Here is a 26,151-nt window from a genome sequence, read left to right as displayed (position 1 = left end):
GTATAGTTTGACTGTCTGTGAAATTGGTATTTGCTTTCCAAATGTTTATTCCATAACATTGTACGACAAAGTCAGAGAATCATCTAGATATTGAATATATTAATATATTAATGTATATGTGTGTGTATATATATATGTAATATATATGTGTAATATATGTGTATATATATATACACACATTTATATATATTGCTAACTGAGACAAAGATGCATGAAATCGTCATAGTTTCTTATACCTAAAGATGTTAATGTTAGCTACTCTGCGTTAGAGAGAAGATACAGAAAGATATTACGTTGGTGACGATGACACTGTATCGTTTTTCATGTTGCAGCTATATAATAAATATGAGAGATACAATATTAATGGAGAAACTATGTAGATTTCATTTCGATTAATATAACAACTAATATTAATAGGGGCTCATAAAATTATATATAACTTTATACCAAGGGCAATGATGCATTGGTCAGCGTATATGTCTAAATTTAGCTGTAGCTTGTGTAGTTTTAGAACTACAATTTTACATGAACATGTTCATTAATTTAGCGACTTGCGTTCCATCATAACTTACAAACGCTGTCTGAAATAAGCGAAACAGGTCGAGCAGAAAGATTTTCATAATGAAAAACGATATATTTCAATATTGCAGCTTTATTTTAACTTGTACAACTGATTTTAAATGAAAAGGTTAGCATACAAGAATCGCATTTTACAAGGCTTGCTTATACCTTTGTTCTTTAATGTATAATTTTCTTATTGATTATTAATAATATATACTTTAGATTTCGTTCGTTAAATACATTGCACAGATATTTGGATTAAAAACGTAAAAAGAAAAAAAAAAGATGAAAAATATATAAAGCATTTTTAAGCTTCTAAATGAAGGGTCTTTTGCGTATTTTTTTACTTTTTATACATTTATACATTTTTATATTACATGTGAATTATTCTGCACATCTTCTCCAATATTTCTAAGGTACATAATTTGAAGAAGCGTTCTGTTTCAGAGTTTGTATTCTTGCCTATTATTTTTGTTATTTCGTTTACAGATTCCAGAAGTTATTTATTCTATGTTTACAGATAAGATGTTGATTAGTATCTCTTTTTATTTAAAATATATCTATATTTTATTTTTAAATGCTGTCTTACATTGTATTTTGCCTTATTATTGAACAAAGGATAATCACAGCCCGTTTATATAAGAGATTTTATAATAAATATGTAAAATGGCCGCTTGCTCTGTTATATATCGTCGAATGATAAGTTGCTTGTGTGCCACAAAATATACATGAGTTTATTACATCTTACAACAATTACTTTTTAGCATAAGATCTACCTCTATATGCTCTCAAGGCAATGCTATATAATTTCATGATTCTTGATCGTTACTATGTAGAACGATTATCCATTTTTTATATACTCACACAGTGCCAGATCAATATGTGAGTCAACATCATGTGAGTGACAACTTCTCTCAACATAAGCTGCATATCACTTTTTTGGTTTACATTTTCCTCATATAAGCGAATAAGACGTTTATGTTTTTTTTTGTATTGTACCTAACATTCCATGCTTTCAGTGACTAACATATATATATATGTATATGTCATGTATTATTTTTTTGTTATTTATTCCGTCTTTTTAAGATCATTATACTTTTATGTTTAAGCCTGCTTGAAGAATACGCGCATATGCTTATGCAATAATAATTTAATTCAAAATCGGTAAGATAGAAAGATACATTTCTGACAGTGATTTTTCAAGAGTACAAGCTCTTCATTAAGTTTTAGCAAATCAGTTTATATCGCAATCATGTGAAACGCAAGCTTACAATGTACAGATCTTCAAGCAGCGTACAAATATAGCTCATAAGTTTATATATTAATATTTCCGTTGTTCAGTTATTAGAAGTATTATCATATATTTAATAGAAAATAGTTACCTAACTTCTCTCTTTCTCTATCTCATTCATATATATACATGTACACATGCGCGTACACACATATACACAAAACTAATCATATTTTCATTGCGTCTAAAATTTTTGTATCGCGGATTTATATGCTAACGTCTATTTGTAACTACCACAATTTTACTCAATATACATACATCGCAGTTAATTTGACTTACGTTTGTGAAACTATTCTTAAGTAGAATACACGAAAGTAATGCAAATGTAGCCTTATCGCTAGAAAGTTCTATAAAAATGGTATCGTAACTCAAATCACCGCTTGTTGCGTATCATTCTTCAATTGACGTATTTCTCCTTCGAGACATTTTTCGCTTCACCACGGAGTCGGTAAGAAAAATTAGAGGGGCGGTAATGCGATTGCTTTGTTATTCACGAGAGAGCGTGTTAACCGGGTCTCCTTGTTTTTAGATACGTTGCTCCAGAACGGTCTCGGTGTCACATGATTGTCTCTGACACTTGTGATGCCGGATGCTAACATCGCACAGAGAAAAATGTATCATTGATTATGCGAACGATAATCTTTCGTTGTCTTGTTATACCTGATTTCCAAGACGGGAACACCTGCAATTGATTGATCTCCATCGATCCGGGTGTGATCTTTACGGATAATTGCGGGCCGGGATGCTGAAAGATCGCCCGTGAGATAGACCTCTTGAAAGCTGGCGGCAAGTTTAGAGAATCTGTAATATATTTCCGATTAGTGTAGCTCTTTTTTAACGACATTACTATTCAAATTTATAGAATAGATCTACCACCGATCGCCCGCGATTATCCAGGTATTTTCTTGAAATATTTTAGAAATATTAAATGAGAGACTGTCCAGACACATACATACATACATATAAGAAATGCACATGAAATCAACATTTCAAGATGTCAATCTGGTTTTCTTTGTTTGTCTGGGTACATACTTGTTATATCATCTCCCAGCGGTGTTTTGGTCGTCCTCCTTGTGCGTCGATTATGCTTCTCCATCTTGAATCTTCTTAGGAAACTTCGGCAAGTGTCTGTTACAATTTTCCCATCGAGATTAACTGTTCACAGAGCGACAAATTAACGTTCGAGCGATTAAGCGCGATGAAAGAAAAAAATAGAAAACGATTCATCTATATGTACCTAACGAAGTGCTATTGGCGATCAGATTCTCTCTGTACCTGTAAGATCGTACAACCGGATTGTCTCGCAGAGTCAAATCCTTCAAAGACGTCAATGTGCTTACTGTCGCGCTCAAATCGTCCATGCTTGCTATGAGATTGTGCCCCGCTTCCAATGTATTTAATTCGTGAAAACCCGCTAGGTCTCCCAAGGATGTCATCTTATTATCAGAAATATCGAGAATCCTCAAACACATCTAAACAGAAAGAAATAAGGGAGATGCGTTCCACAGGATTTCAGTCTTGGCGAGAAGCCTTCACACTGCATTTACAGATAAAGTGAGAGCGCTGCGTGGCTCGAAGCACAACGATTCGCCGGGTGGCATCCTTTGACTTTCGATATGCAGCTCTCGCAATTGCCTCAGATTTTCCAGCCCCTCGACCACGACGATATTGTTGTGCCCTAGATAAAGTTTCTGGAGGTTCTCCAGAGACTCCAGATTTTCCATCTTGATTATCGCATTGTGTTGCAGGTACAAATGCGTCAGGTTGCAAGCGACATGGAGGTTCTTCATCTTGGATATATTATTGTTTTGTAGATACAACACTTTCAGGCTTTTACAGACGTCGAGGTTGCCCTGCGATGTAAATGGGAGATTTTGTGTCGGCTATGGACCACATGATTCGCATCGAACATGCCGATTAGCTTACGATACTGCTGATAAACATGTCGTTCATGTGCAAATGAGTCAGCTTCTGCAACTCCTCCTTCTTCATCGTCTTGCTGAGTGATTTGGTGGTCAATATTTGAGAACATTTTCTCTCGATGACATCCGTCGTTAATTTCACCATGATTGCGGGAGAAGTGTGATTAGAGCAAGCAAAGCGTTGCTAGCAATCGCGCATGTGTATCGATCAAACGCTGAACGTAACAATGATACGAAAATGAATATGTATGCGCATACACTGGTCAAGTAAGTACGAATTTCGCATTGCAATTTTATATAAAATATAATATATAAGAAAAATAAGTTTTATTTCAATCAGAGAATTGCACAAATTTAATGATACATTATGCTTTTAAAAAGTAGTTAAAAATTTGTTAAATAGAATTTTTACTCTTTTAATACAAGAATATGCTTCCCATAATCTTCTGTATCCTTTGAATTTCATGGTACAGATTTTTCAATATCAATGAAATTCTGTAAATGTAAAAATAATACATTAAACTGATGTATGAAGTAGCATAACAACAGATCTACAACTTTACGTACTTGCAATCGTATATATTCCCTTAGACGATAAATCAGATTGCGCAATTAAAATAATTTAATTGATTACCTCTAATACACATTTTCTATCAGACTCATTTAAAAACGGCAGAAGGAGTTTGGCTACAGACACCACTTTGCATTGGATGCAGTTCCTCACGATAGTGGAGAAATCCAATTCGTGCGCTATAGGACACGAGTACAATAGGCGAATTGCCCTCATGCAATTCTCGGTTTGCTCCGTACTCGGGATCACTTCCATTTCGCTGAACGGCTCGGAGATGATCAATTGCCATCCCATTCTGTAGCCGTTACAATTCATCATGACGCTCTGACTTTGTCCTTGCAATAGGATTCTCTTCAACTCGCTTGTCTAAAAGCAGATATTCAATGTAATCTTCGAGGTACAGCAGGGGGCATCGGATCAATGAGATACAGCCTCGATATACCATTCTTAACTTCGTCATCTGACTTAGAACACCATCCCAAAGCAAGATGTCGTATATTTCAAATTCGATGCAGATTTGCGTTATAACAGAGAGAGCGAACGGCAAGTGGCGCTGACTTTTCCACAATATCTGAACCAGCTCTCGTTTCGAGCACATTTGAAACCTATCGATATTGTAATGCAATCCCAGCGACTCCAATTTGCTGATGTACTGCAACGACTTCATATATTTTCTGAAACAAGTCGATGAAAAACGATCAACCTAGCATAATTTGTTATACTTGTGCAGAAGTTTAATTTAGCTTTAAGTTCAGACAAAAACCCGTAGATTTGAAGCAATGTGTCTGCACCTGAAGCTACTTATATCCCGTTCAATCAGCTTTTCTAGGGTAGCGGTATCAACGATTGTCTGTAGTACCCGAAGCGCTCGGTACCGCATGTCACAATCGTACTCAGCCTCGTCATGGTGATTATTGAAGCCTATATTAATCAGAAATTGTGTGAACAGCATGTCCTCGTACTCGAGCATGTAGGATGCCCTGCAAGTAAGATAAATTGGCGATTTAAAGATGGATAATAAACGAACGAAAGAGAGACGATACATTGACGCTGAATTACCTGAGCAAATTGTCCTCGCATTCTGTGTTCTGCTCGGGTCTCAAGGTCGGTAACGTTTCCGTGAAGCTCTGCGATAATTCGAGCGCGGTGTATCGAGAGTTCGATCGCAGCCATTCTTGCAACAGTTCCAAGCGTAGCTTGATCGTGTTCAAGCAGAAGAGCTTGCAGAGCTCATCGACGGCAGCGTTGATGTCGGGCCTGTGGTTGGTCGCAGTGCGATATCGTGACGGTATGTTCTCGTCCCAGTACAATTCGCGCACCAGCTTGCTCGGGTTCTCAATCAACGCGAAGTACTTGTCCTTCTCCAGACCGTGCGTACGCAGAATATGCTCGGATGAGAACCTCAGATACTTGGATTCGATTTTCTGAAGACCAACCAACGATTAATATATTGTTTTTTATATATTTATATATTAATGCTGTTTACTATTATCTAGAATTATTTTCCTCGAAATAATAAAAATACATGGCCTGCGGAGATCACCATACTTCCAACATTCCTTCTTCGAACTTGGTGGAATTTTGCGCCGCCAACTGAGCGTGCTTGTAACACTCCTTCGCGGCGGCGACGCGATCCGCACCCGGTGGCGTGTGGTTGACGACATAGTACAACGCCGCGGTGCCGTAATAGTACCCGTCCGAGTCAGTGATTCGTTGTATGCATGTCTTGATACCCTCCAGCAACGTGACGTTCTTCGGATTGAGCGACCATGCTTCGTCGTTCGTCGACTCGATCAAATTATTTCTCCAGACGCGCGTCACCTCGCCTTTGATGGCCAGCGTGCAGATAAGATGCGTCTCGAGATTGAGGACCGGTGCGATGTCCAACCACTTGTTGTATGTCCGTAAATTTAATTCGGGCGCTAGTAATAATAAAGCAGATAGAAATCGATTGAAGGCAGTTGTACATTCATTAGTTAAATTTCATTTTTGAAATATACGCACTGATAAGCTTCCAAAAGTCAACCTTCAGCAGGAATGGTAGCCTCCATTGAGCGATAGACGGCAATGTGCTGTGCTCCGGGTTAAATTGTATCCATTCGTTGTGTTCCATGGGCGTAGGGGACCTAATGAATGTAAGGTATAAATATACATTGAGAAGTCAACGTCAATAGATGCTGAATTGTAACTTGTACTTGCCCGCTACGTGTATAATTCTGCAAAAAACAGAGATAATTCCTCTTCTTCATGTCTCTGTCTCCTATGAGATCCATCAGAATGATGAACACTTCGTAGTGATAAAAGTTGATCTAAATTCAAACGCGAAAAGATTTGTATCTCCTGAAGACATAACCATGCGATATTTTGATCTTTAATATCTTACGCGTTCCCACGACATAGAGACCCATTGCTTCAACATATATTTGTCCTCAATTTCCACAACAACCGTCTCACATTCTCTTCTTAAAGCATCCACTTCTTCGTTAGAGATGAGTAATTCTATAAATGTTATTCGCGATTAGAAACGATCTGTCTACACTGAAAACACTTAAGTACAAAAGTAAGCATTGGCAGAGATATACACATTCATATTATTTACCTTTCTTTACACTTGAGATCGTTATCGTTGGATTCCACGTTTTCAATAATTTTTGCAAGTAAAGCAATAGACAATCGTTGACATTGAAGCCAAAAGTGCAGCAGTAGTCTTTTAGTATGGGAATCGTGTTCTTCTTACTGCTGCTTATAATCTGCTGTAAGATTTCCCTTTTACTCGAAGTGTCACTCGCGAAAATTTCTGTAAATGATACACGATATACAGATTATTTCTGCGATGTAAAAGTAGTTTTAACAACAATGTATGATACCTCTATAAGTTACTGAATAATGCGACAGTCGTTGCACCCAGACATGCAACAGCTTGTAATTATCAAACTTTTGTATCAACGAGCGATTTCTCCCCATGCGTGAGTATTCATATCCCAGAGTCAAGATTTTGGAGTGTCTGATGCGATCGGCTTCAAATCTGAAAATACGAGAGTTTTTATACATTATCTTATTAACAAGAAATGTATCGGAGACACTTTGATTTTCTCACGATGCGCAAGCTGTGGAGATCCAATTGCACGCCTCTTTATCAGGTAGGATGAAGAGACAAGCTAGTCCCAGGTGTAGATCAAAAAATCGTCCAGTGCACAGCATCCTCAACAAGTTTAACACAAGATGTGACAGTGTGGACTTCAGCTCTGCCAATGCATTTTCCTTTTTCACAGAAGTGCTACAATACGCGAAGTAAAATGTCTTGAAAATTTGCAACAAGGAGTAATCGTTATGTTGATGTTGCATCTCTTTCGTTCTCAACAAGAAGTTGCCCAGCAATTTGTCCACTTGTTCCTATGTACAAACGAAGTGTTAACGTGTCGCAAATTAACTACTTCCACAAACAAAATGTAACGACATCCGGAATACGTACATTGCAATTTGCAATTTCGTTATCGTCGACTCGATTCGAATAGTATAACTGAAGAGATATTGTATCCTTAAATAGAGATAACAATCTTTCGTCCAAAATTATCGCTTGATCTTTGTATATTGTATATAACTGCCAACTAAACTGCGGTGCGATTTCACCTTTCTCGTCGGAATAACGCCGGGTAGAAAGATTTGGGCACACGTTGACACAAGTGTAAAGTGATAGCGCAGCCAGTAAATCGCCTAAAATATTAATTCCATCAATAATGTAAAATTATTCATTATAACAGTCGGTGAAAATTCGATACGTGCTATCTCGACAAGTGTTCATCATCGAAACGCTCAAATTCTTGATTACTTCGACAGTGTCTGCGTTTACAGCAGCATGTTTCAGCGCGCGCAAGCATATCTCTTGCATATTTTCAAATTCGTCCGACGTCACACTTGGATTTTCATCGTCGTCGCTGCAAGATACAAAGTAAACACTAGTGGCTAGATAATATTGTACAAGCATGTAACTTATACGATGCTTTAAAATGCACGCTTACTCAATGAACTGCTGCAGTGAATCCGCATATTTCGCCTGTTTCAGCAAGGACAAGGTTGCGTGTGATTTTTCTAATCCTAACAGTGTGGCAACTTTCATCATCGTTTTGTGTATCACTGACAAATCACTTTTTTCGGCACCTGCCAAACACCACGAATAAATTGAAAAATATCGATTCATATGTGCTAATTAGATCTGTAAAAGATCTAATTAAAGTCTTACTCGATAGTAGTTTTGCGATGTACTTCTGCAGCACATGTGATTTTTGCGTACGATAACTTTTCCATGAAATTCCAAGGTTGTAATTCTTTCTCAGTAGATACAACGATTTCAAGTCTTTTATTGTATTGATGATATCATTGCCAAGGAAAGAATCAACTTTCGATTGGGTCAACAAGTTATAAATTTTAAACTCTAGGCAACCCAGAATTTCTATATGATAGCCTAAGGTATTCAGTGCCACGTCCTAAAAGTACGTATAAGCATCAATTAAGATCCCAAATATTTTATTATCAAAGTGCGTGTTACCTGAAAAGAGAAGGCTGTGATAATATAATTGACAATCCCTTCGTAACAGTATAAAACATCAGCAGTATTATCCTCCAAATGTTGTATTATATCCATTACTTTCTGCAAATTTCTGAAACAGATATATGCGGCATATTGATTCAATTGACATGGTTTCGTCAATAAGGAATTCTTTTTTATACAGATTTTAAATAGATAACAATATAGTACCCTTCGTTTAACCGGGCGCTTATACACCGACAAAAGGTATTTTGCCTCAATTGCTGGTCGTTTTTAACTAGCACATCTATGTCACTGATTACAGAATCGCGATCTTGTTTTATAATATATGATATTAATCTCTGAAACAAGCAATTGCGGTTGTTGTAATAATACGCAAATCAAACACATCACAACGTGCTGTTTGTACTAACATTATTTACACCAATTGTCGCATATCCGTATTTTTTTAGGATGAGTTTGATCGGAACATAGTCACGTTCGATTTTAATCTTGGAGGATAAATTGTGATCAAAGGTGCTGCTAGTTTCTGCCAGTGTACTTATAGTTGAGGTCCATGGCACTGACGCCCTCCTCAAAACCTCCAAAGTTTGCTTCAATCGATTCTGTAGGGCGAGTAATAAAAAATATAAATAAAATATTTCACAAATTATAATACGACCTAAGCAATAAATTTTATACTTACTTCTAAATTATATATAAAGTCTATTATAGTAGCAACTCTTTTCTCCCATATAGCTTCTTCACCAAACCACCAGTTACTAGAATACTTTACTGTTTTCTAAAAACAAGTAATATTATACACATTGAATATTATGAATCAACAGCTCATTATTGCATAAAATCCAATCTTTAATGGTCTTTATAATAATTACAAAAGAAGGAAATTAAACACACCTGTATGTAAGCGCAGAGGACAGAATCATTTTGTAAATTATTATTGAGCATGTATTGTCTCAAAAATATATTCATAAAATCGGAGATTTCATTCAAATGAACTTTGTCCAGCAACATATAAATTGCTTCTATGGGCGAATCAACATATATATTAAGAGGCACTCTCAACCTGTCGCAGAATCGTTGAAATACTTAATATTTCGCAATTCTTACGAGTTAATTTAAAATATAATTGTGTCACCGACCTGTAAGAAACTTTCAATTGTTGAATATCGAATAGAGCTTGGAACAAAAGCATGAATTGCTTCAGCAGCGAATTTTGATATTTGTACTCGTGATGGAAGTAAACAGACTGTTGATTGTCTTCAAATTTGAGCAACTTTATAAATTTGTCGGCGAAGTCCGTGCCAATTTCCGGCCACAATTTACAATGAGATATTTCGAGGTATTTCAGTTTCTTCAAACCCCAAGATATAATTTCGTCCATTGCGTCAGGTAACAGAGATAATACAGTGGGTATGAAATGCGTGAGCCATGACCATAAACATTTGTTTCGGGAAAGTCGTGCCAATTTCCGGCACAATTTACAATGAGATATTTCGAGTATTTCAGTCTTCAGATACGTATGCGTCACAGAATCTATGATGCTGACCATAAACATGACGGGGTCATGTCTTCGGGTAAAGTTGAAAAAATGTTCCGCACAGTTTCCACAGAAGCATGCTTTATTATGTTAGGAAAATGCCTTGTCCAGATTAAAGTGGCAGATTTTAATTGACCCTGTGGAAACATCAAGCATAACAAAAAAATATGATCATATTGTTGCTTCTAGATTACAACATTTATACGCCTGCACAATCACATACCATGCGTAAGTGAACATTAAATTCGTCTAACAAATTCACTTGCGAGAATTTTATCCACTTATTCATAATCGTGTCAACGTTCAACGACGTATCATTCGCCTCGTTGTTCTGGATCATTTGAAAAGTTTCGAGTCTGTGTAACGTATTGTTTATCATAAGTAAACTAGTATTCAGCTGATTATCCGCATTCCCTTTCTGCGATAGATATCATTTAGATACAGAAATAATGACGTATGTAATTATAAAAATGTAAGGTACCTTTATATCTTGCATTATTCTTTGACGAGCATATAAATATAATTGTTTCAACTGCACATAATCGGAGATAAGAGCTTTACTGCAACATTCGGTTATGTATTGCGTATTTTGCACTTTATCAAGAACATTTATCAGCGTTTCTATGTTAGCTGAATCGAGAGTAGATTTTGTCCAAGGTGCAAGTTGTTCCATAATTAATGCCGCTTTAGAACAGTGAATAGGTTCCATGGAAAGGGCAAATTTTTCGGCGAAACTCTCAGCTATATCAAATTGTCTTTTCCTTAGTAATCTCGCTAAACGCATCTCGGGAATGCTTTCCGATATCATTTTTAATCTGAATGTATCGATAACTCCATTTTCGGCTGTGACACCTTCCATGTAACATATGTTACTGGAATTGTGCAAGTTTTCAAACAAATAGGCAGTAATGGGAACGTTGATTTCTAACTTTTGCTCGAAATCTGAAAAGAAAAACACAAGTTAGATCACATACATACATAAAAAGCAAGAACATAAAACATTAAATGTAACAATAATTTTTGCCACCTGGATAAGAGACAAGACATAATTTATATGTGCTGTCAACGTTTCTAGATTGTGTTAAAAATAAGATTTCACAATGATCAACATTATCATGCTGTATTATTGTAAAGTCAAGCACTGGACCATCATATATTTTCAACCCAAGTAATGTATCCAGACATATAATGCTCAATGCATGATCTGTACGCAGACAAAGCACTTTACTGCAACAAAATATCTTTTTACATACTTTACGAAAAATATAAAACGAAAACGAAGGAATTCAGTTACTTTCAACACATAGTGAATGCATCCAGAAATTCAATTACTCACTTGTTACTTTTCAATTGTTTTATCTTTTTATATCCAAATGGAAATACATCGGTAAAGTTCTGTTGCTGACCAGGCCAAGTAAATATTGAATTTGTCCCAACCATGGTTATTAATGATTCTTCTGACGATGTATCTATTATTGCATTATGGAACTGTAGAAAGATCCTCATGTAAAATGATTTAAGCAATAGAAATATATTTTATACATGTAATCTTATATTCATTCCGAACCAAGTATATTCATATTAAATAAATTTCTCAATTCCTATTACCTCCAGACATTTAAATCCTTCAAATGACTGATGGCATTGTATATTTGCTTTACATTCTGCAGCTTCATCACTGTTAGAAGATGCAACCTCCACATCTATATGATGATAGTTAAAACTGCAGCTAAAATTTTTGAATAGTTATAAATCAAACTGAAATATGGCAGAGTGCAACACCAATACATCTTATAATACCTGTAAATAGCTCCAGTATTTGAAACAAGAATTAAAAATTCTTCTTTTCCTTGACTTTTGTAAAATATATCTATTATATTATCAGGAACATTAGCCTGGTTATTAGGTATATGTCTGTAACCAAGATTTATCAATCAAATAGCAAAATTGTATTGTTGATATATTATTTGAATTGTTGTTACTTCAAATAATATATAGTTAGTACTACTGAATATTTACATCATAGTCATTAATTTTTCCTGAAATATATGGAAGCAGCACAAGGTCCTGTTTTCAAGCATCACAAATAAGAAGGAACCATTTTTGGAAATGCAGTAACAGGTAATCAAGTGAGGAAAGCTGGCATTAAGAAGTACTTTGTCACATGTTTCATCTTGAAAGATTGTAATGGACTTGTCAATTGCAACAAAGAGTTTAGAATGCTGAATAGATGTCAAAACTTTTGGTATTTGTTCCACCTTATAAAAAAACATACAATTAATCATAATAGCACTATTCTATAATATTCTATTTATATTTCATCATATTTTATAATTATATAAAGGAAAAAAGAGACTTTACATTATTATATGATATATCAATAAACATTTAAAAAAAAATGGTGATTTGGACCACTATTTGTGACGATTTTCAAAAAAAAGAAAAATGCAAGTATCAAGCAATTTATTTTCAAACAGAAATAGTTTATATATCAATTGGTAAATGTAATCATAAATAAATTCACAAACTAAATTTAAATCACGTGCCAATATTACAAATTGACGCGTGCGCACTAAACACCGATTTAAATACATCTTAAAAAAGGAAACAATATCGTAAATAACGATACTAATACGCGAAAAGATTTCGTAAATTCTAGTCACGAGATCAGCGTCGATCCTCCCGATTAATCTCTTTTAATTAATAATCATGACCTGTCTTATCAATTGGCAATATCAAAGTTGGCATGTAACCGTCCAACAAAACGAAGAGTACCTGTTCACGGGACTGAATCGTCGCCACGGTGCATGCTTCATACAACGAACCATTATTTTCTGCGATTATTCGCGTGCCGAAATTGACAGTTTCATCGTCGAGATTGAAACCTGACAATATTCGATCCCATAAAGTCATCTTCGAGGATTAACGAGGATCAATCGAGATTACCTCCAATCAAGCGCCAAGATTGAAATGGACTGAAATATAAAGCGTCATACATAGTACAATCTACATAGATAGGCGAAGTCACAGTAATATTTTCGCCTCTATGCTCTACAATGTCTCCCTCCAGTTATGAACTAGTCGGATGGCTGAGAAAAGAATCGGTAATGTTGGTGATTTCTAATTATCTTCGAGTTTCCCGCTTACTTTGTAATAGTTCAGAATTTAACACAGCATGCGCATGGTGTTACATTGTTTAGAGAGAAACCTGAGAGTGGCCACGCCAGCGTTTTTGGCGACATGAATTTTGATGACTGATTTTAACGCCATCTGCGCCCATTTGTAGCCGGGAACTACGTTGACTACGCCCATTTGCAGACGCTGCCGGTAAAGACGGTATAGCTCTATTTGGTGCGTGTCCACACACACACTCCCATCCCTCGCTCCTCTTTAAATCTACTTTACAAATATCTTATATCTACTCGCTCGCTTATCTCTTATAATTAATTGTCCGCTTATCATCTATTCTTATATATATGTATATATCTATATTTCTATGCCGCTGTTACTCCTATAATTCTTATTTCCTACTGCCGATTTTTGCTTTCCTCCATTCGTTCCATTCCTTCACACTCTCTCCTTCGCTCTCTCTCTTATCCTTTTATTCCCCCTCCTCCTACCTCTCGCCCCCTCCCCCAACCACCTCTCTCATCCTCCTCTCCCACTCCCCTCTCCCTCACTTCTCCCCATCGTGCACGATCAATATTTGAATTATTCATCAAATTAATGCGGATAAATGAACGATTCGTATCAATTTTTTCTTTTCTTACAGTACAATGAAAGAGTAAATCAGTACCGAAAATTGAATATTGATTATTATCATAAATCAGCGTCAGAAAATTGTCCAAGTACAATGACAATTTGATCTTATTTTTCAGGTACTTATCCTTTTAATTTACTCAACAAATTAACTCTGTTAAACGAACAATCCGTATTAATTTTTCTTTTCTTATAAAGAAATGAGAGAATAAATCAGCACCGAAAACCGAAGACCGAACAATACCTAATTTTTTCATCAAATTAACGCGGATTAATGAAAGATTCGTATTAATTTTCTGTTTTCTTGTAGAGAAATGAAAGAGTAAATTAGTACCGAAAATCGAATATCGATTAATATCATAAATCAGAGTCAAATATTACACACGTGCAATGACAATTTGTTCTTATTTTTCAGGTACATATACCTCTAATTTTATTCAACAAATTAACTCAGATAAACGAACGATTCGTATCAATTTTTCTTGTCTTATAAAAAAATGAGAAAATAAATCAGTACCGAAAATCGAAGACCGTTCAATATCTAATTTCTTCATCAAATTAACGCGGATAAATGAACAACTCCTCTAAATATTTTCTTTTCTTATAGAAAAATGAAAGGAGAAATCAATACCGAAAATCGAATACCGATCAATATCGAATTTATTCATCAAATTAACGTGGATAAACAAACGATTTGTATCAATCTTTTTTTCTTTTATAGAGAAATCAAAAACTAAGTCAGTATCGAAAACCGGATACTGATCAATACTATAAATCAGCGTTAGAAAATTGTCAAAGTACAATGACAAGTTGTTTTCATCTTGCAGGTACTTACCCCACTAATTTACTCAACAAAATAAGTCGGATAAAAGAAAGATTCGTATCAATTTTTATTCTCTTATAAAGAAATTAGAGAATTAGTCAGTACCGAAAATTGAAGACCGATCAATATTTAATTTATTCATCAAATTAACGCGAATAAATGAACGATTCGTATGAATTTTTTTTTCTTATAGAGAAATGGAAGAGTAAATCAGTACCGAAAATCGAATATCGATCAATACCGTAAATCAGTGTCAGAAAATTGTCTAAGTACAATGACAATTTGTTCTTCTTTTTCAGGTATTTATCCCTCTAATTTACTCAACAAATTAACTCGGATAAACGAACGACTCGTATCAATTTTTTTTGTCTTATAAAGAAATGAGAGAATGAATCAGTACCGGAAATTTAAGACTGATCAATATTTAATTTATTCAACAAAATAACGCAGATAAATGAACAAGTCGTACCAATTTTTTTTTCTTATAGAGGGGTGAAAGAGTAAATCAGAGTAAACCGAAAATCGAATATCGATCAATACAGTAAATCAGTGTCAAAAAATTGTCCAAGTGCAATGACAATTTGTTATCATTTTTCAGGTACTTACCGCTCTAATATTATTCTACAAATTAACTGGGATAAACGAACAATTCGTATCAATCTTTTGTCTTTTAAAAAAATGAGAAAATAAATCAGTACCGAAAACCGAATATCGATTAATGCCATAAATCAATGTCAGAAAATTGTCCAAGTGTAATGACAATTTGATCTTATTTTTCAGGTACTTACCCCTTTAATTTACTCAACAAATTAACTCGGTTAAACGAGCGACATGTATCAATTTTTCTTGTCTTATAAAGAAATGACAGAATAAATCAGTACCGAAAACCGAAGACCGATCAATACCTAATTTTTTCATCAAATTAACGCGTATAAATGAACAATTTGTATCAATCTTTTTTTCTTTTATAGAGAAATCAAAGACTAAGTCAGTATCGAAAACCGGATATTGATTAATACTATAAATCAGCGATAGAAAATTGTCTAAGTGCAATAACAAGTTGTTTTCATCTTGCACGTACTTACCCCACTAATTTACTCAACAGATTAAGTCGGATAAAAGAAAGATTCGTATCAATTTTTATTCTCTTATAAAGAAAGTAGAGAATTAGTCAGTACTGAAAATTGAAGACCGATCAATATTTAATTTATTCATCAAATTAACGTGTATAAATGAGCGATTCGTATGAATTTTTTTTCTTATAGAGAAATGGAAGAGTAAATCAGTACCGAAAATCGAATATCGATCAATACAGTAAATCAGTGTCAAAAAATTGTCCAAGTGCAATGACAATTTGTTATCATTTTTCAGGTACTTACCGCTCTAATATTATTCTACAAATTAACTGGGATAAACGAACAATTCGTATCAATCTTTTGTCTTTTAAAAAAATGAGAAAATAAATCAGTACCGAAAACCGAATATCGATTAATGCCATAAATCAATGTCAGAAAATTGTCCAAGTGTAATGACAATTTGATCTTATTTTTCAGGTACTTACCCCTTTAATTTACTCAACAAATTAACTCGGTTAAACGAGCGACATGTATCAATTTTTCTTGTCTTATAAAGAAATGACAGAATAAATCAGTACCGAAAACCGAAGACCGATCAATACCTAATTTTTTCATCAAATTAACGCGTATAAATGAACAATTTGTATCAATCTTTTTTTCTTTTATAGAGAAATCAAAGACTAAGTCAGTATCGAAAACCGGATATTGATTAATACTATAAATCAGCGATAGAAAATTGTCTAAGTGCAATAACAAGTTGTTTTCATCTTGCACGTACTTACCCCACTAATTTACTCAACAGATTAAGTCGAATAAAAGAAAGATTCGTATCAATTTTTATTCTCTTATAAAGAAAGTAGAGAATTAGTCAGTACTGAAAATTGAAGACCGATCAATATTTAATTTATTCATCAAATTAACGTGTATAAATGAGCGATTCGTATGAATTTTTTTTCTTATAGAGAAATGGAAGAGTAAATCAGTACCGAAAATCGAATATCGATCAATACCGTAAATCAGTATCACAAAATTGTCCAAGTGCAATGACAATTTGTTCTCATTTTTCAAGTACTTTAATCTTATTCAACAAATTAACTCGAATAAACAAACGACTCATATCAATTTTTTTCGTTTTATAAAAAAATGAGAAAATAAATCAGTACCGAAAACTGAAGACTGATCAATACCATAAATCAATGTCAAGAAAATTGTCCAAGTGCAATGACAAGTTGTTTTCATCTTGCAGGTACTTACCCCACTAATTTACTCAACAAATTAAGTCGGATAAAAGAACGATTCGTATCAATTTTTATTCTCTTATAAAGAAATTAGAGAATCAGTCAGTACCGAAAATTGAAGACCGGTCAATATTTAATTTATTCATCAAATTAACGTGTATAAATGAACGATTCATATGAATTTTTTTTTCTTATAGAGAAATGAAAGAGTAAATCAGTACCGAAAATCGAATATCGATTAATATCATAAATCAGTGTCAAAAAATTGTCCAAGTGCAATGACAATTTGTTCTCATTTCTCAGGTACTTACCCCTCTAATCTTATTCAAAAAATTAACTCGGATAAACGAACAGTTCGTATCAATTTCTTTTGTCTTATAAAACAAAGAGGAAATAAATCAGTACCGAAAATCGAGGACCGTTCAATATCTAATTTTTTCATCAAATTAACGCGTATAAATGAACAATTTGTATCAATCTTTTTTTCTTTTATAGAGAAATCAAAAACTAAGTCAGTATCGAAAACCGGATATTGATTAATACTATAAATCAGCGATAGAAAATTGTCTAAGTGCAATGACAAGTTGTTCTAATTTTTCAGGTACTTACCCCTCTAATCTTAATCAACAAATTAACTCGGATAAACGAATGACTCGTATCAATTTTTTTTGTCTTATAAAAAAATGAGAAAATAAATCAGTACCGAAAACTGAAGACTGATCAATACCATAAATCAATGTCAAGAAAATTGTCCAAGTGCAATGACAAGTTGTTTTCATCTTGCAGGTACTTACCCCACTAATTTACTCAACAAATTAAGTCGGATAAAGGAACGATTCGTATCAATTTTTATTCTCTTATATAAAGAAATGAGAGAATCAGTCAGGACCGAAAATTGAAGACCGATCAATATTTAATTTATTAATCAAATTAACGCGGATTAATGAACGATTCGTATGAATTTTTTTTTCTTATAGAGAAATGAAAGAGTAAATCAGTACCGAAAATCGAATATCGATCAATACCGTAAATCAGTGTCAGAAAATTGTCTAAGTACAATGACAATTTGTTCTCATTTTTCAGGTATTTATCCCTCTAATTTACTGAATAAATTAACTCGAATAAATGAATGATTCGTATCAATTTTTCTTGTCTTATAAAGAAATGAGAGAATAAATCAGTACCGAAAATTGGAGACCGATCAATATTTAATTTATTCATCAAATTAACGCCGATAAATGAACGAGTCGTATCAATTTTTTTTTCTTATAGAGGAATGAAAGAGTAAATCAGTACCGAAAATCGAATATCGATCAATACCAGAAATCAGTGTCAGAAGATTGTCCAAGTGCAATGACAATTCGTTCTCATTCCCGAGTCTTTCCCGAGTCGAAATATTAATTCTACATTGATCCTGCAAATTGCATCCAATTTGAAAAATCAGTGCAGAATATTTAGATGCGCAATAGTGAACAAGCTTTGTCCTACCTGAACGTTACAACTGGCTACTCTCGCAGTCTCGCCCATGATGAGTCTTCAACAGCGACGTATTCCGCAGTTATTTAATACTCGTTTATCTCGATAAGGTATATGTATTTAATCCTTATATTCTTAATTTAAATGAGCAATTCTTGTTGATGTTGATTATATATTCGCTTAACAGCGCAAGAAAGAGAACAAAGATAAGAACGTAAATAGAACTGCCTTTGTTAGAACTGCGCGTGCGATAAATATATAAGGATTAAATAATCATATAAAAATTAGAGGAAATGGGGAGATGAAAAACACTTTTAATTCTCATCATTCTTAAAGTTTTTTTTCCTTTTTTCTTCTCTTTTTTTTCTTTTCTTTTTTCTAATGAGAATGATGAGAATTGTAGCTCTCAAAAGAGCTGAAGCTGCAAAAAGACAACGGTTATGCCTAATAATGCTGTTTCACTAATAGAGATTTTAATTCAGATTCGGTACAATAAGAAAGATAAACAAGAATGAGAAACGGACATTCTAGCAGATTCTAAACGAAAACAGCAATCTGAGCATTATTAGACAAATAAAAATCAACACTTGTAAAATTTATATCAAATTCTAAGATCATTATTCATAGTTTTTTAAATTATGTGCAATTTTTCATTGAGAACATAATTACAAATTTGTATTCATAAACCTTAGCTTGTCTCAGCAACCTTGCTTGAATAGACATTCATATTTTATGAGAAAAGAAAAGTAGAACTGATGTTACGTGAAATTAGGTTAACGAATAATCAAATCTCAAGCTATTTTATCATTTTTCAGATAATAAACTATGAATGCTGATCTAATTTCGACTCGGGTATGTCCTTACTTCGAGTAAGGTCCGTTAAAATCAGAAAAATCCTGCGTAATAATAATGACTCGAGGTACCTCGAATACCGTACATGATGTATCGCTGTCCTCGGCTACGTCTCTCGGCGCGCTCCAAGTCCTCTCTCCATCCTGACTTCTCGATCCGACGTCCTCCTTCTGGTTACTCCGTCGCAGCACCCCCGCATACTCCATCGTAGCACTGGCGACGACACTGACTCTAGCTCTAACACTCGCGCAAGTAAGATTCGGTCAAAAGAGAAACGCGTATTAACCGATACGCGTACTACCGACACTCGTACTCTGCGTCGCGGTATGCGCGTCGTTCGTCGGCCCGAGGCGCAATGTCCTTTCCGCAATCACGGAGTCATGTATAAACGTACGAAAACAAATAATCGGGAAGGCACGGTTACCCCCCACCAGTCGCTGATCTTGCCGATCAGTGTTGATGCCTGCGTCGTCCGTTAGTTGAAAATGAAAACAACTCGTGTTTTCAAAGCATGCCTGTGAGAGACTCGCTTCAAACTTCACAATACTTATTTACTTCTGTTCCAAGAATCATATTACGCCGAATTTAAACTGTCTCTATTTTGACATGACATACACGAGATCTGCGATCGCATCATTGATCTTTCTTTGGACAAGAAAATCCTGAGAGGAACGCTGTTCGAGAATATCACATTTTATGTTTCAGGTGCCTTGCAGATTATCGAATCCGATGTAACAGATCAGGGAAAGTATGAATGCGTCGTTATGAATAACACCGTGGGCACGGAGTACTCCAAGTCAATCACGTTATACGTGAAACGTACGTATATTTAATTATTATTATTAACATCCATACGCGCGAGTCGAGATGTGCGAGTGTACATTTATTTTCTAGCTTAATTAATGAGTACACAGTCTCATTGTTCTCGTAAGAGAGAAAATGTAATTTACGTTGTATCTTATTAGACGCACCGTTGGAAAAACAAAAGAAAAACGGGCGGGGGGGAGACACATCCGAAGAAAAGTTAGCGGCTTTTTAAAACGCCGCAAACGGGACAACGTGTTTGTAGATAAAATAACGAATGCGGCGCATTCTCGTCGCTCGCGCACAGAACACGTCAATGCCGTAAACGTAGGCGTTTTCCTGCTCGTAATTAAAATTAATTTAACGCAATTAGGACGTAATTAAACTAAAGGACTCGCGCGATTCACGTCGCGCACGTTACATCGTCGACACTTGTCGTTTTTTGCGTTCTCGCGGCAAGATTTCGAATGTCGACTGCTCGCGTTTGCGATTCAATCGCCGTGACTGCGATTTACTAAATCCCCAGGCCCCCTTTCGCCAGGCAAATCTTCCCGTTCGAATCTCGAACAACTACACTATCATGAAACAAAGCTTCCAAAATATTTAGAGAAGGAAACAACCCAGTCGACACAGAACATTATATTTATGTTAAAATTTCGCACTCAACAATATAAATGTAATATAACACACATGGTGTTGAGTGCGAAATTTTAATATAAATGTAATGTAACCAATGCTCTGTGTTGACTGAGAATTACCGCCTGCTCTTGTTACGAATTACGAATGTAACAAGAGATAATAATTCGGATAATAATTAGAAGATGCAATTTTTTACAAAAATATGTATAGAAATGTATATCTAGAGAAAAAGAATCATGTGCTGTTGAACGAGGTGTAAATTTGTGCGCGATGCCGTGTTTCTCAAACCCGCAATTATAGGCGTACCAGAGACACGAACCGCCAGTAAATGGGCGTAGAACGGACACGCACCAAATAGCCACTTTACCGGCAGCGTCTGCAAATGGGCGTAGTCAACGTAGTTGCCGGCTACAAATGGGCGCAGATGACGTTAAAATCAGTCATCAAAATGCAAGTCGCTAAAAACGCCGGCGTGGCCGCTCTCAGGCAGGCTTCTCTCTGGTGTTACACCATTTATGTATCTAACACATAGGAAAAGGAAGAGAGAGAGAAAGAAAAATATGTAAACGTAACAGTAAGGTTATTAAGCTATTGAAATTGTATTTTGCTAGAACTTGAAAATATAACTTTCAATTAAGCAGTTATGAATGACACTACATTCCTCGATATTGATGAATCTCTTAAGACAAAGAACTTGTTACTGCCTGTAAGTAATATAAATATAAAATGAATTGAGATGTATATGACAGTCACAGATTAAAGAAAATAGATTAAAAAAAATATTTAATATTTCCAACAGGATGAGAAGAGAGATGCTTTGAATAATAAGATGGATGAGTGGATGAAGCAGCTTGATCCAACACCATCGATTCTTGTACAACCTATGCCTGGTATGGTTTTTTTATATATTGTATTGCAAACAAAAAATTATTCTATAATGTAATTGCAATAATTATAAATATGATAATTATGCAGGTATCTGTGTAAAGACGAAGACAACTAGTGGAGAAAAAGTTTTTCTAAATATATGTACATCAGATAAAATTCCAGCTCCAATAGATATACCTGATGAAAAATTGCTTCAACTTCTGGATAATGATGAACCTGCTTATTCTATACCAATGAGTATTGGTACTGAAAGGATGGAAACAGATAAATGTAATAAAAATAAGGATAATGCAAGAAAAGTATGAAAGCAAATGTTTCTTGAGATCTGTTTTTCCTTTTCACAGCTGGCGCACCTTGTATGACATTTGATATCATGATAAATACAATTTACTTCAAAAAATGTTGTGAAAATAAGAATTTTATGACATTCACAATATTAATTATATTAAGTGGTGTGTCTGATAAATATAACAAAGACATTGTTTCAGCAAATTATGTTATTCTCAAAAATCGAACAGTACGTATATATCAAATATTTTAGATATTATTTATCTTGAATTTTATTTGTGAACATTGAATGATATTGCAGGTAATGGGCAAATTACAACAACACAAAATATTATGTCGAGAACCAAAAAAACCAGAAAGTTATAAGCCATTAATTGAGGAAATGTCACAACCTAAAAAAGTTGTTGACAAAAAAGTCGATGAAAAAATTGATGAAAAAGTCTGTTTACAGAAAACTGATAAAGCAGAGACTGGTTTTATGATTTTAAGATATCCACTCGAAGATCCAGTTGAACGTATTATCGCTTTATTTGAAATGCCAAGAAGTGTGAGTTATAAAATTCAACTAATCTAATAATCAATGATATTAAGTTAGATAAAATAAAAATGTTGATATGCTTTATCACTTGCAGGTGTCAACTGAGGACATAGTGGTACTTATCAATTCTGGTCGTATAAATGTTACAGATGAAAAAGCTTATTGCTCACATGATATTTTACTTCCATATGCTGTAAAAGCAAGTAGTGCAAAAGCCTATTTAGATTACAATTTAAGGGTAAGGAGTTATTTCCCATTTTTGAGCCATTTTTAATATTCACACATACATACGCGCGCATGTATGTATGCATGTACATATATATATATATATATATCATACATATATATTTGTTTCAGATGTTACGAGTAGATGTGTTAGTAGAATAAACAAGACGTAGTTATTCGGAATTACACTCTGACGTTTTATCTTTTCACAACACTAAAATGAATATCCTATTCCCGATTTTTATTTTATTTTCCTACTCTTGTATCCAAATAGGATAACAGAAGTTTGATTATACATTGAAATTCTTAATTTAAGATATACGTTTTAACTTTACAAGAGTTCTGAGGTAACTGAAGGGAATGATTGTTCAGTAAAATTATATTGAATTCGAGATTATCGGTTGCGTAAATTCGAGCCTGAATGTGATGTAAAGTATAATAAACAAATATAAAATCTATTTCATAAAGCAATATAAATCGGATAACAAATACATTAAATTTCTCATATTTCTGTATAGAAAGTCGGCCGTTCGATACCTAACATACCGAACACATTTGGCAGCAAATATACGGTATTTACACCTATCATGAAACAACATAGATATTTATAGACTAGGTCAACGAAAACCTTATTCGGATTTCCACTATAATCCTGGGACTTCATTAGTTCCTTAGAATTGATTCGCAATATGGCACATATTGTGGCGTAGCTAAAGGATTTGCATATAGCTTTCGTCGCGATTATGCTGCAAAAGCCGAGTACAGTTCTGAAGATCAAACGACCAAACATAGGATACGTCGGCCAAATGATATGATATGGCGGCGAGAATAACGGTTTGCTCAATACGCCGGTATAATAGTTCAGCCATGCTCCCGCATGAACTCCTGCTGTCACCGATACGACCATTGTAGTGTCGCCTCTGGAATAAATTGACAATTTAACAAAGACTTGTAAAATTGAATCGTACGCAGGACGTCCTGAATTTTTACTTAAAAAACAATATACAAATTATATGTTACTATAATTTATATACTGTCTTCTTTAAATAAAGATACAGATCTAAAAAATAATTGTATGTTACTACAACTGTTATTACTGTTCTCTTTAGATATAGATTTAGGATAGTCTGAAAAATAAGCCACTCCATTGATTTGTACTTACCTAGTAGGTGTCCACTTGTCACTGCATGGATAATACACAATAGCCATAATACTAATAGCAACTAATATTACCAAACACCAGAAGTTTGTGACAATGTAAGAGTCCATTGTGTCCACTAAAGGTACTAACGGAATCATTAAAACAATCGCTAATATCACACCTACCACTATATCCAATACAGTGTGCATACCCAGGTAGAGTCTGCTGGTGCTCACAAGTATACACCTGACAAAATAGTGCGAATTATAAGATTACATTGCATTATATCAATATGAATGAGGTAATGAACATACAACAGTAATAATACATGATTCACACTCACCAGAGGAAAGCAATGATACAGCCAATGTGAATTGGATAAATATATCTATTCATTGTGAATAATACTACACTAAATGGAATCGAAACACCGATCATGGCATGAGTAGATGGCATCCCATATTCTTGTGACCATTTATATTGCAATCTAGCTGCCGGTGGACATGCCGGCCTAGGCCAACGAATCACATCTTTCAACGCTTGTCCTAGAAACAACATAAAACAAATTGAAAAATATATTACATTGTAATAAATCTATTATTTACAATTAGCTTAACCTTACCAATACTCATAACAATAGCCCATACCAAGACTACCCGTCGACCAACAGCTCCGTCGACATTCCAAAACCAGAATGGTATAAAGGCCGAATAAAATATCTCATCTCCCAACTCAGTCCCGAATAAAAATAGATAATACCAAAATGCATTGTTGATTGTGTATTGTGGCTTCCCTAGAACTGCTGGAGTCTCTTCTCCGTTTCTTCTCTTATTTGCTGAATCTGAATCATTCTCTTGCTGCTGTAGTAGCTTTGTTTGTCTTATGTATCCATTGAACTCTTTACTACTGGTGTCACAGCCATTTGTCTTTTGATTACGGCAAGTTAAAAGATGATTTGCTTCATTATGATCGACTTCTGTGCAGATACACTTGCCTTCATCGTTGCTCCGCGATCCTTCGTGGGTTTTGTGCTTCCCGAAGTGTTCCCCATAATGTATACTGACGCCAAAAAATTGTTGTATATTCGCGACTAATTGGGAGTCCTTCAAATAGTCAATTATTTCCGATCTAATCATCCTTGTTGCATTTAATATCGCTCCTTCATATCTGCAAGCATATCGTGATCAGACAGATCAAAGCTCGCGACTGACACATTTCTCAAAGGCACAGGTAGACAATATTACAGTGTAATCTCAGTTATTCGATGTTACTGAACTACAATACGATACCGATACAAGATACAGTCCAAAAAGCACAACTCACCGAAAAGACACCGTGTTGTTGTCCCGTAATTGTCGCGGCACTTTCACCGACGAGACCACCGGACGACGATCTGTCTGTAGTTTGATTTCAATAATTTATCGTTTGCAATTCTCTGTCAAGGACCGATCTCATCAGCATCGAATACCGCGTGCGACTCGTGTGTGTTTGTTAAAATCTCGCCGGAACCGGTTTTAAACCACGCTACATTGCACGTCACCGAGATCGTACACGACAACCATCGCTCCCCTCCCCGTTATAAATCTGCCCCACGTTATAAATCTGCCGTTCGTCGAGTATAATCCGCGACAATTATGAAACTATCTATTTACTCTACGCGACATGAATAGCACCGGTCTAATGAGGAGAGAAGCGCTCTCGCCTCTCGGCTCGCGCTAGCTCCGTTGGTTAGCTGCGTGTGAATGTGAGTCACGATGACTACATGACATGTGTGTGAAGTCGGCCGTAGGTCGTTTCTACGTAGATCGCAATCCGACCATTGAACTTCAGCAGCATCACACCGGACCGTTGACCTGAATGATGAAAACGCGAATGATGAAGCGCAAACCTGTTATCCGCTTTCGGTCGATATCATCGATATTCTTCTTCTTCTTCTTCACAATTTTTCACAATCCGGAACTAGGTGTATTCCA

At 35.0% G+C, this 26,151-nt stretch overlaps 4 protein-coding genes across 10 annotated transcripts; 1 reads left to right on the top strand and 3 right to left on the bottom strand.

The window, feature by feature from the left end:
* Positions 1-537: 537 nt before the first annotated feature.
* LOC105184789 (protein phosphatase 1 regulatory subunit 42) lies at positions 538-4,072 on the bottom strand. Its single transcript, XM_011143809.3, has 6 exons — positions 3,779-4,072; positions 3,400-3,705; positions 3,090-3,324; positions 2,885-3,007; positions 2,513-2,653; positions 538-2,444 (listed from the first exon to the last, which is right to left on the bottom strand). Exons 1-6 carry the CDS (start codon positions 3,917-3,919, stop codon positions 2,311-2,313), a joined length of 1,080 nt encoding a protein of 359 aa, XP_011142111.1. The 5' UTR covers positions 3,920-4,072; the 3' UTR covers positions 538-2,310.
* A 70-nt stretch (positions 4,073-4,142) lies between these two features.
* Positions 4,143-13,389, bottom strand: rod (kinetochore component rough deal). 2 transcript variants are annotated; one of them, XM_025306903.1, is made up of 31 exons: positions 13,207-13,389; positions 12,451-12,689; positions 12,232-12,345; positions 12,040-12,160; positions 11,768-11,919; positions 11,459-11,658; positions 10,913-11,373; positions 10,655-10,849; positions 10,441-10,568; positions 10,034-10,327; positions 9,789-9,957; positions 9,577-9,672; positions 9,305-9,496; positions 9,102-9,232; positions 8,892-9,003; positions 8,586-8,829; positions 8,365-8,503; positions 8,129-8,280; positions 7,818-8,059; positions 7,443-7,738; positions 7,213-7,370; positions 6,945-7,142; positions 6,729-6,844; positions 6,545-6,654; positions 6,350-6,471; positions 5,894-6,267; positions 5,405-5,769; positions 5,137-5,325; positions 4,788-5,019; positions 4,409-4,711; positions 4,143-4,269 (listed from the first exon to the last, which is right to left on the bottom strand). In XM_025306903.1, the coding sequence occupies exons 1-31, from the start codon at positions 13,342-13,344 to the stop codon at positions 4,237-4,239; spliced, it is 6,015 nt and encodes a 2,004-aa protein (XP_025162688.1). In that variant the 5' UTR covers positions 13,345-13,389; the 3' UTR covers positions 4,143-4,236. The 2 variants fall into 2 exon arrangements, with proteins under 2 accessions (XP_025162688.1, XP_025162711.1); XM_025306926.1 differs by lacking the exon at positions 4,143-4,269 and having other exon boundaries at positions 4,397-4,711.
* An 8,183-nt stretch (positions 13,390-21,572) lies between these two features.
* On the top strand, positions 21,573-23,270 carry PIH1D1 (PIH1 domain containing 1). Of its 4 annotated transcripts, XM_025306788.1 has the most exons (7): positions 21,574-21,804; positions 21,898-21,988; positions 22,074-22,256; positions 22,310-22,503; positions 22,576-22,821; positions 22,907-23,050; positions 23,170-23,270. In XM_025306788.1, exons 1-7 carry the CDS (start codon positions 21,742-21,744, stop codon positions 23,197-23,199), a joined length of 951 nt encoding a protein of 316 aa, XP_025162573.1. In that variant the 5' UTR covers positions 21,574-21,741; the 3' UTR covers positions 23,200-23,270. The 4 variants fall into 4 exon arrangements, with proteins under 4 accessions (XP_025162542.1, XP_025162573.1, XP_011151476.1 ...); XM_025306757.1 differs by lacking the exon at positions 23,170-23,270 and having other exon boundaries at positions 21,573-21,804; positions 22,907-23,135; XM_011153174.3 differs by lacking the exon at positions 23,170-23,270 and having other exon boundaries at positions 22,331-22,503; positions 22,907-23,134.
* LOC105190420 (sphingosine-1-phosphate phosphatase 1) lies at positions 23,214-25,929 on the bottom strand. 3 transcript variants are annotated; one of them, XM_025306714.1, is made up of 6 exons: positions 25,502-25,929; positions 25,173-25,345; positions 24,801-25,104; positions 24,522-24,723; positions 24,200-24,424; positions 23,540-23,957 (listed from the first exon to the last, which is right to left on the bottom strand). In XM_025306714.1, the coding sequence occupies exons 2-6, from the start codon at positions 25,227-25,229 to the stop codon at positions 23,540-23,542; spliced, it is 1,206 nt and encodes a 401-aa protein (XP_025162499.1). In that variant the 5' UTR covers positions 25,230-25,345; positions 25,502-25,929. The 3 variants fall into 3 exon arrangements, with proteins under 3 accessions (XP_025162450.1, XP_025162499.1, XP_011151474.1); XM_011153172.3 differs by having other exon boundaries at positions 24,801-25,345; positions 25,502-25,928; XM_025306665.1 differs by lacking the exon at positions 25,502-25,929 and having other exon boundaries at positions 23,214-23,957; positions 24,801-25,314.
* Positions 25,930-26,151: the final 222 nt, after the last annotated feature.

Source organism: Harpegnathos saltator, unplaced genomic scaffold (assembly GCF_003227715.2).
Source record: "Harpegnathos saltator strain DR-91 unplaced genomic scaffold, Hsal_v8.6 scaffold1, whole genome shotgun sequence".
NCBI lineage: Eukaryota > Metazoa > Arthropoda > Insecta > Hymenoptera > Formicidae > Harpegnathos > Harpegnathos saltator.
This window is presented reverse-complemented; position numbering and strand designations above follow the sequence as displayed.

What these genes read in the sequence shown, in the direction of transcription:
- LOC105184789 (XM_011143809.3), bottom strand. Translation starts at nt 3,919, where the DNA reads ATGGTGAAATTAACGACGGATGTCATCGAGAGAAAATGTTCTCAAATA. An exon ending in GCAGCGCTCTCACTTTATCT is followed by an intron (nt 3,325 to 3,399) that starts GTAAATGCAGTG and finishes CTTTCTGTTTAG; the next exon opens with ATGTGTTTGAGGATTCTCGA. An exon ending in GCTGGGAGATGATATAACAA is followed by an intron (nt 2,654 to 2,884) that starts GTATGTACCCAG and finishes AATATATTACAG; the next exon opens with ATTCTCTAAACTTGCCGCCA.
- rod (XM_025306903.1), bottom strand. Translation starts at nt 13,344, where the DNA reads ATGACTTTATGGGATCGAATATTGTCAGGTTTCAATCTCGACGATGAA. An exon ending in AGCGCCCGGTTAAACGAAGG is followed by an intron (nt 9,004 to 9,101) that starts GTACTATATTGT and finishes TATCTGTTTCAG; the next exon opens with AAATTTGCAGAAAGTAATGG. An exon ending in TCTCTATGTCGTGGGAACGC is followed by an intron (nt 6,655 to 6,728) that starts GTAAGATATTAA and finishes GTTTGAATTTAG; the next exon opens with ATCAACTTTTATCACTACGA.
- PIH1D1 (XM_025306757.1), top strand. Translation starts at nt 21,742, where the DNA reads ATGAATGACACTACATTCCTCGATATTGATGAATCTCTTAAGACAAAG. An exon ending in CAAAGAACTTGTTACTGCCT is followed by an intron (nt 21,805 to 21,897) that starts GTAAGTAATATA and finishes TATTTCCAACAG; the next exon opens with GATGAGAAGAGAGATGCTTT. An exon ending in TTATTCTCAAAAATCGAACA is followed by an intron (nt 22,504 to 22,575) that starts GTACGTATATAT and finishes ATGATATTGCAG; the next exon opens with GTAATGGGCAAATTACAACA.
- LOC105190420 (XM_011153172.3), bottom strand. Translation starts at nt 25,314, where the DNA reads ATGATTAGATCGGAAATAATTGACTATTTGAAGGACTCCCAATTAGTC. An exon ending in GGCTATTGTTATGAGTATTG is followed by an intron (nt 24,724 to 24,800) that starts GTAAGGTTAAGC and finishes TGTTGTTTCTAG; the next exon opens with GACAAGCGTTGAAAGATGTG. An exon ending in GACAAGTGGACACCTACTAG is followed by an intron (nt 23,958 to 24,199) that starts GTAAGTACAAAT and finishes AATTTATTCCAG; the next exon opens with AGGCGACACTACAATGGTCG.